Raw genomic sequence first — 9,814 nt, forward strand, 5'->3', positions numbered from 1 at the left:
AGGCAGTTTGCTGTAGAATTTGTTTTCATTTATTTTTAATATAATTTTGATCATTTAAATATCATGTATAATTTTATTAATTTTATTTATTATCTTTCAGATTGTTACCCATGGCAGAGAAGCTAACAATTCCGGATGTGAGTCCTGTTTTTTCTTATGGGGACATCTTAAATCAGTTGTTTATGCTAACAAACCAAGAACATTACAAGCACTAAAAGATAATATCACACAAGAAATTGAAACCATAAGAGGGAATAACTCTCTGCTTCGAAATGTGCAAAGATCATGTGTCTGCAGAGTAAGAAAGTGTTTGGAGGAAAGTGGAAGTCAGTTCGAAGACTTTTTATAAACTGTAAATTGTTATGTGGTAAATTGCCTATGGGTCCAGACTTTTGCTCCACCAAGTATATACGGTATTGTATATATGGCGGAAGACAAGAATACCTGAATAATATTTTTGAACAGCATAAAGCTATGGAAGACTGATGCGGCCACTCGCATTCTGGAGCCGCGTCTTTTAATACACGTGGGTCGAGAACTCGAGAGTCGAGATTAACAAAAACCGTTAACATTATGGTGGGAGGAAAACGGGCAGAACCCGGCGGAAACCCACGACCATCCGCAGGTTGCTGAAGGACCGTCCCACGTACGGCCGGAGGGGAAGCCAGCATGAACTGGGCTTCAGCTCACAGCGACCGCATTGGTGAGAGGCTCCCGGGTCATTACGCTGCGTTAGCGCGCTAACCAACTGAGCCACGGAGGCCCCCCTACAGACATTTAGGCGGGCGTAGATAGTTTTCCCATACTTACTCAACATTGCTGACAAATACAGCTGTTGCAGCAAAACACACGAGATGTGTATTGTTTTAAATAGATAAACCATATTCTGATATAGCGCCGTATGTGTACAGGGGAAAAAATAAATTGAACTCGAAGGCTTTACACATGTAGGTATGCAGCATATAACCAAGGTTGTAAAGTGCTGTCAGATGACATGCTCATTTTCATGCTGGTATTTTCCGGGAATGGAAAACTACCCGGGATTAGTGAGTAAACACACCGAGAGGCTTCACACGGCTCCCAATGCGGGGTGGAACATGCCCCTGTCGCAGATCCGGCCCAGAGACTACATAAACCTTCAGGGGGCTTAACAACAGCCAGCTGCCGTTAAATAAATCATCGTGGTCAATTATATACCGGTAGTCACCTTTAATATTGTACACCAACGCATACAGGTAAACGTCAGCTGGTCAACTATAGCTAGCTCACGAGATACTTGAATGAATGGTATATCTAGACTACGTACATACTGACAAGCAGCCTTTGTAACCGGTGTTCCGTGACGGGCATTTGTACTGAACCGAGTGAACCAGACTGTGACGTCACTTCAGTCAGGGTTGTGACGATGCGATGAACTGACTGACAGGCCCAGGCCTGTAAGGTCATTCAGTCAGCTGTCATCCGAGAGAAAGCACACGCCGAGCTTGCAGGTATGTCACCAGTCTATTATGACAGGGGTCTCGTCACAAAAATATAGGCTTACGTATAACAAGGGCCCGTGATGCGATCAATGTTAAACTCGATACGGTACTTTTTTTATTTAGGACTTTAAATAACTGTACACTATCAGAAACAAACATAAGAATAGATGCGTGTCTTAATGTGTGGTGTTGTAGGTACCGGTATAGAGATTATCTGTCGCCATGTAAATGGTTCTAGTTTTGGTTAGGACGGTGCATGGATGTTTATCTTACATTCACTTTATTTTTTCCCTATCTACATCTATCGTAGAAACTGACATAGAGACAGATTTACGTTTTAGTACATCATAGTTTTATGGTATAGGAACAGATCATCTGTCGCTACTGATTTTTTTTAAGAACACGGATGTTTATTTAGCATTACGTTAATGGTGGCAATACATGTGGGTTTAGTTAGTTTCTCTCCCATTAACCCTGGCACATATCAGTACACTGTATACCTGCATGAGATCCGGTTAGTACAGGACATATGTCACAGAATAATCATGTATATCTGTGTATAGAACTGACAAAACACGTGTAGGCTATCGTGGTGTTCAACTAGGGAATATCAGTGTCATTGGCCAGAGTGACACCAACGCGTGATACATAGATCCATTATACATACATACATAATACCAGGTATATATACTGGTATTCCTCAGGTTATTTAAGATCTGAGCCTGTACTATCTGCATGTATTTAAAAAAAAAAGTCCATGCAAATCAACAGAGCTGAAAAGGTAGTTCAGTAGTACACTAGCTAGCGTATAATAACTAAAGATATAGCGTTCCCACGTACGGCCGGAGAGGAAGCCAGCATGAACTGGACTTGAACTCACCGCATTGGTCAGAGGTTCCTGGGTCATTGCGCTTCGTATGGTGTTTTAAAAAGCCATTGTAACGATAAATTGACGATGTATATCATCGTCGTCAGCTAAGTGATCTAGATCAGATCTGACGTGTTAAAATGATTCTAAAGTTTGGAAAAGTTATAATACAACCAGCACTATAAACTTCAGGAATTTCATTAGCGATTTTTGGTTTAAACTATGGTATAGATGTATACTTTGCACGGAAATAGAAATGTAATAGGCTGTATTAACTGCGCGTGTATACGGTAAATCACTCACGTTAAGAACGCCAAATGTCCGAGCGCATTGCTTAGGCAGACACAATGTAGCTCATTACCACACATATATAATTTCCTGTAAACATACCATTTATTACATGCATGCACTTTATGTCTGGCTGCCTCATTTTTCATATTCATTTTTCGTTGCATATACTCTACACAAACAAAGCATGTCCTCGTTGTTGTGTGCATGTCATATTCTAACAGGAAATCTTCATTTCATTCGCTTATAGCACGTACAATTATGTATGTCTGTAAGCCAGCCTGAAAGATATATATGTGTGTATGCGGTGTTTTGGTGTAAACGATACATGTATATATTGCGCGAATATAGAAATGCATTCTTGTCTGCTTCCGCTGAACACGATGGCGACATTATTAGGTCAGGTATTTTATATATATATATATATATATATATATATATATATATAATACCTGAGTGCAGATGCAGACTCACAAGGGAAATACCTCAATATTCAGGTACAAAAGTACACGTGCATGTATACTGTACATACCCAGAAGACGCATGTTAATATGATAAATGTATCCATTTAATAGTGACCAATTAAGGATTGGAAAATATACACTCAAAACATTAATCTGTTAATTTAACAGAAAGTCTGTTGCCTGAGTGATGCTAGAATATACTGTGTTATTATAACACAACATTCTGTCATATTCAGCATAATATCATGTTAGTCTAATAGAGTCTATGTTGAATTAATAGAATATGTGTGTTATATGTAACAGAACGGCCTGTTAAATGATGATGAAATGAGTGGTGGGATAATCAAGATTTGATCAATAATATAATATTCCAATAATATATCGGTACATGGGACCACGCCAGTATACCCATTGCATGCGTGCACATATTATCCTTAAACATGCTGAACGGGGGTACGTGTGTATGGACGTTTTACTTTCCGTTCCACGTTATACAACGGTATGTATAAATGATTAAAGGCTATTATAGGACTGACCCTGTCCAAACCAGTTTAGACACGGATAAACTACATGCCTGCGAAGGGTACTAGTACGTAGGGAAACTGTATGGAGGATAACAAGATTAATGCAGGATGAGTGTAAAGCCGGACAGATCTGGCGTTATATAAGCCTATATGTATATGAATAAATCAATGATTATGGCTTAACGGCACATCGGCAATGTTTCAACCATATTGTCGCGACCTATAGGTATATAAAACTGAACCGGAACCATACTTCTTACAGCGCATGCCAAACTCTCTACGTTCGCTTACATCACTGCCACCAATAGCAAATTTTGTAGAGAAATGTTGAACAACGTCGAAGTCACTGCGGTCACGGTGATGGATGCATGAAGTCATGTCACGAAAATCCTTTAACAATACCTTATGCAAACGGGTGATTCTCTTTAAAGTTTACACAATGTGATTCTAACCAACACCTAGCTGAGACGATTTTATTCATGAATGGTGATTAAGCAGTTCCGCACGAGGACACCATTCAGTGATTAGTCTAAGACTATTTAGCACATGTTCTTTTTTTCTCGCTCAACCAATCAGTTGGCAGGATTTCCCTATATGCATGGATTATGAAATTTTTATTTTTTTGTAGTACAACTTGTTCGCCTTGATGCGGTATTACGCAGTCCTTGTGAATCATGGGCTAGCCTATACGTAAAAGGCCTAGTTGCGTCGCACAGCCTCTAAAGGCCAAGTTTGTCTAGTGGTGGCAACGAGCGTAGAGAGCGACTCATGCGCTGTGAGGAGCATGGACTGGACCTAAAACGGAAAGTCTGTTCCTTATATGCTTTGAATGACTTTCGAAATACCCATTGTAATGTTCAGAGAGTACCATATATATAATGATTTTTTTAGAGTCATTTACAGCGATGGGAAGAGCATTGACCCAATATACATTCCAGGCAATAGGCCGTTATATTTATTTGCTCCGCACATGTATATAGAATACTGGGACGGAGCTTCTGAATTAAGCTTATGAATATAATTACATAAGCTTAATTAGCAACGGAAAAGTCCAGTCACGGCCTGAACAGGTGTTAATATGATATCCACATGATTCCTCAAAGCCATTTTACCTGTACAGGTATATCTATTCGGTATCACACCATGTGTTAATGGTCGCCCATGACTTACAACAGGCACACAGGAAAACCGCGATCTCGACACACAAGGATCTTATCCCGGCTATATGTATATATACGATGTTTCAAAGGTAAGGCCTTTACACATATTTTCACGTATAAACACCTTTAGGACCAGAGGTGCACCGGAAAAACACCTGTTGATGAGAAGACTGTTTGTACAAGCCCAATCACCAGGTATAACCGGCTATTCACTGAAGGGTTTACATGACACGAAACAGCCAGCCTAGATCGAGTCTACGTAAATCTGTAGTAACTGGGTTAGTAGTAAAACACAACTCTTTCTCACAGGATCAGGATGTGTCTATTTTTGGACGATTTGTAGGATCATTTTAGCAAAGGTTATTCTTTTATTCATGAATTTGTACTCGCGCACTTGTTTTTTTTTTCCTTCTCCGGCACAAATGGAAATGCGTGAATGATCTTTATATATATATATATATATACATACATCTGAATATATCTATTAAGGGATATTTTTATAAGGATTCTCCGAGGGCATGTCTCGATCACATGTCGCTGTGAACATTAAAAATGTGAACAGAGCGTGACGACTGACCTATCGAAAATGACCTGTTTTTCCGTGTAAATTTAGAATGTCAAAATCATCGCTGTTCTTGCATTATTTTTTTATTTTGTCCATTCTGTTTCAAACATAAAGACTTTTTATAGGGCAGGAAAATCTATATATATATTCATAGCCCACTACAGTCGATAGTTCAGTGAGCGAAACTTCCACGTGAGGTTCGCCACAGTCATTTTCAGTGCGTATGTACTCCTGTGCTATGTATATTTTGTGATTGGGGCTTATGCCCCACGTAACTGTGTGATCGAGGATGGTTTACCATATTTCCGTTCGAAGCCCATTCCGTCTTTAACAGGAGCTTTCAAGGTATATATACTTTTACCTATGTGAAGTTCACCTATGCATATGTGATTTTTTCTTCTTACTTCCATCGTCTTTATTTCTTTGATTTGAAGTCTAGCAAAACTTTGCCAGAGACGTACACATATATTTATCTGTTAGGTTAGCCACGACAGTTAGGTCAATTCGTCGATACCAAAAACAATCACTTGATCGATTGATAAACGTGGGGTGAGAATACCCAATAAGGTGTAAAACTGCGGTGGGCATTATCTTTCAAGAAACGTCCGTGACGTCAAACACGGTACGTCACATACAGGGTTAACACTGACGTTAACGTTATTATTACGTCACTACCAGCCGTACATACATAGCGGGTAGTAGTTAGGGCGTCATCGACAGTACCAGATGTGAATTCCAGCGGTCTCGCAGTTCAAGATGTCATTCTTCCCGTAAGGCTAACGTATTCCGTTCTTTAATTCATCGATGTATACCATAGGTGTGAAACGCTGTACTGAAGAATTTTTCAGTTTACCATGGTGGTCACGTTAATAGGTAGACCGGAGTATCCGGATCAAACCACTGCTCTTTGCAAGATGTTGGAAACATCCTGGGTCCTGTTTTACGACACAAATTGCGCCTGACGTACTTTCCATGGCAATATATAGTGAAAAGATACGTCGCCATTGCGCTTGGCGTAGTGCTGCGACAGCTTTGTAAAACGGGTCCATCAAAAGCATAGCCGAACATGCCAGAACTGGATTCCAACCTGGTGCCATGGAAACTCAACACAGTTTCGTCACCACATGCATGTTATCGTCCAGGATGCGATTCGAAGTCCAAATCAACCCGATGACGCGGATTATGGGATGTATACAAACAGGCCAATGTGATAGATCCCTTTAAAGCTCACAGGCTCTGTGTTTTTTCTTCTAATATATTCCCGTATATGTATATAGTTGATTTGGAAAGCACCACTTTCAAGGACTCGAAGATTATATGTAGATTTACAATTATGAATAGGAACACTGAGCGTAGTCCTATAGCGTGTGGATGCATTTCTGATATCACTGCACACCGCTGACTGTTTGTCTTGTGGTTATACTTAATTCTGCTGGTTATTTCCATGGGGAATTGGCATCAACGGTTCTTTAGGAAATTGCATGGCTTTGAGAGATTAGTGCCCGCGTTTGTCCATTTAGAAGCTGAATTGGGATATGGCTGTCAGGTGCGTGCGGCGCTAAAACCATTACTGTACATTACAGCTTGTTTTTTTTGTAGGCATCCAATAGTCTTATTACCATTTATTTGTACTTCCCTGATAGGACCGAATGTGAATGCCATCACCCTGGATCCACCAAAGGGACTTCTTTCTTAGGCAAAGTGTTACTTCGTTATATCTATATTATAAGCAATAAAAATTATTTTATCTCTTTGTTTTGTACAGATTTTACATTAGGAGAGGGTTGAGAAACTGCGAAATGACGCTGGATTTTCCATCCCGGTACACGTCGGTGGAGTACCCTTTTGGGTTCTACGTCCTCAACTACACATCCCGTATTCTCACGGCTCAAGACGAACGTTCGGGGAATAAAGTCGACCTCCAGGTGGTTCCAGTCTACACCGACGACATCGTGAGCATGAGAAACATCCTGTGTGAGTTGGAAACCAGAGGAAAACTCAAGCACAAAAATTTACTCTCTTGGACGCACCTTTTCGCCTTCAAGAACGAGGATAACCCAATTCCTTCGCTGTGCCTGTCTTTCCCATCATCCTCTTTGACTCTGCTCGATATGATCGGTTACTTTCCGGTGTGTCCATGGCCCCTGACCCACGACAAGGTCGCCTGGATGGGCTACCAACTGGTCTCTGTCCTGCATTACCTACACTGCTGCAAACAGGTGGTGCTTCATCTTCCACTCAGGAACATCCACGTGTCCATGGATGGCAAGTACGACATCCAGCTTCAGGACTTCGGCTGGAAATACCCATGTTTTAGGGACACCGTAGTTGATGATGATTTAAGGCAGTGTCGCCGCTTCAGCTACAAGTGGAACGGATTCAGCGTTCTGGCACCGGAAGTACTTGCACATGCATCATCTATTAGCACTTCCGCTGACATGTGGAACTTTGGTTGTGTGTTAGCAATGTTGCTAACGAGAGCCAGTCTGCTTGAAGAGTATCCTAAACCCATCCTCTGCTCCCCCGGCGAAGAGAGTATGCGAATGGCGGGCGAATATCTTGGAAAAGCCCCTGCAGAATTCCTATCGACGTTGCAGGAAGACAAGAAATGTTTCTTCTCAAGTTCACGACCATCTAAGAAACCACTAGACTCGTTGTTGTTACCGGAAGTCCACGATATTCCAACAGGTCCGGAGAATTCTTCCTCGTCCACCAAAAACGCCAGTGATTTGATAGCACGTCTTTTAGCGTATCCATCAGAACGTATGACGTCAGAGGAAGCGATGTCACACCCTTACTTTGCGCCATTCTTCTCTGAGACAGACGTTCGTGAGAATATAGACAACGCCATTGACGTACCCGCCGTTCGGACGTCTGTGGACAACGTGGACGCGCAGGAGTGCGCTGTGAGATTACACCGAAGCGTTGCCTTTCACGAACTCCAACATCCCCTTGAACTTTACTCCCTACAAGATATTTGTATACGGACCATAGAGAGCTCACACTGCCTAGCTGGTGTTAAAAAAATGATCTATCCTAGACCACTGGTAGAGAGAATCGTTGAAGGCGCGGAGTCATTAACAAGCAAAGGAAGTTGATGATTGTGTTTGCCTAGTGTTTTTATATCTTTCTTCATACACATATACAGAATCTCTCTCTGGCAAGAAATGCTCATTTTGTGAATCTGCTGGCATCTAACTGTGGTCTGTGATGTATTCCATTCCCATCTCTCTCAGGTTCTCCATTTTGCTGGTGCTCTTTACGGACCAGTTAGCGAACAGTGTATTCGTTGTATATATTACAAATACATGCATACATGTGAAATCCATTCTTTATTAAGCTCTCTGGTGTATATAGCACATTCTTAAACATATTTTGACTATCGCGTTATACCCCTTACATTGTTCATTCTGAAAAGAATCTCTAGCTGGCTGGGAAGACCACTACTACCATCAGCTGGCATAAACTCAGGGACTTGAAGTTTTTGATGACCATTTTAAACAACATCAGAACATCTGCCCACCCAACGTCTTTCACTAGTGATAAAGTGGCACTAGTTATTTGCAAAGTATCTCTTAGCAATATTAGACTGTTCTTTGACCGATGTAATCAAAATGGGTTATCATATATGTCTATATACATACCGCTTGTAAAACAAGCAGTGATAAATTGTCAAGCAATTATTATCAGTAATCCTTTTAACCACTACTTTGGGGTGTTTTGCTAAATGCCTCGAGTGTATATAGGATTAGAACAAGCAAAAAAATGTTATATCCTTTATCTTATCCACCCTTTCCTAAAGTTACGCCAGAACGAATTTAGAGATATTGACTGAATTCGAGCGTAAATGTGCCTTGCCATACCGGCTTTGCATTGTTGGCTTCATATGTATACAACGAATATATAAAGTAAGCAGTGCTATATAGTGTATGTAAAGAAATTCAGGTGCCGTCCTCTTTGCCCCAGAGTATACGTATATCCCCGCATTTTATGAAACGTCTTTTAAAGACTTCAGCTAATCATACAACGCTATACTCGAGAGTTGTTGAGTAGTCCTGGTTATTGAATTACCACTCAGATTTGTATAAAGAAGGAGCAATATAATTATTTGGGATTTAAATGTTGAAGCAGAAAGTCACCCGACATCTGTATGTGAATTCGTCGTGCCATCCTCGATTTTAGTCTTAGTTAATTTATTTAATAATCCCCAAGTGAATTCGCCTCGCTACCTAATGTCAGTCTTTAGCCGTAGTTAAATATATATATGTTCCTAAAGTGAATTCGTTGTGCCATCTACGTCGGTCTTTAGCCTTAGTTAATTCTGTATAATCCCCAAGTGAATTCGTCGTGCCATCCAAGATGTATTTAAATTATTAATATCCACCTGTATGTGTAAATATTTTCAATGAACTATTTGGTTAATTGTTTTCGTTTTTCTTTGAACAATAAACAGAAAATTTTTAT

General features: G+C 40.5%; 1 protein-coding gene across 1 annotated transcript; it reads left to right on the forward strand.

The window, feature by feature from the left end:
* Positions 1-1,184: 1,184 nt before the first annotated feature.
* Positions 1,185-9,814, forward strand: LOC135474096 (uncharacterized). The gene is made up of 2 exons (XM_064754098.1): positions 1,185-1,490; positions 7,116-9,814. Exon 2 carries the CDS (start codon positions 7,150-7,152, stop codon positions 8,446-8,448), a length of 1,299 nt encoding a protein of 432 aa, XP_064610168.1. The 5' UTR covers positions 1,185-1,490; positions 7,116-7,149; the 3' UTR covers positions 8,449-9,814.

Source organism: Liolophura sinensis, chromosome 8, assembly GCF_032854445.1.
Source record: "Liolophura sinensis isolate JHLJ2023 chromosome 8, CUHK_Ljap_v2, whole genome shotgun sequence".
Classification (NCBI taxonomy): Eukaryota; Metazoa; Mollusca; class Polyplacophora; order Chitonida; family Chitonidae; genus Liolophura; species Liolophura sinensis.

Bases quoted from the DNA above. Each gene is read 5' to 3' on its own strand.
- LOC135474096 (XM_064754098.1), top strand. From the start codon at position 7,150: ATGACGCTGGATTTTCCATCCCGGTACACGTCGGTGGAGTACCCTTTT.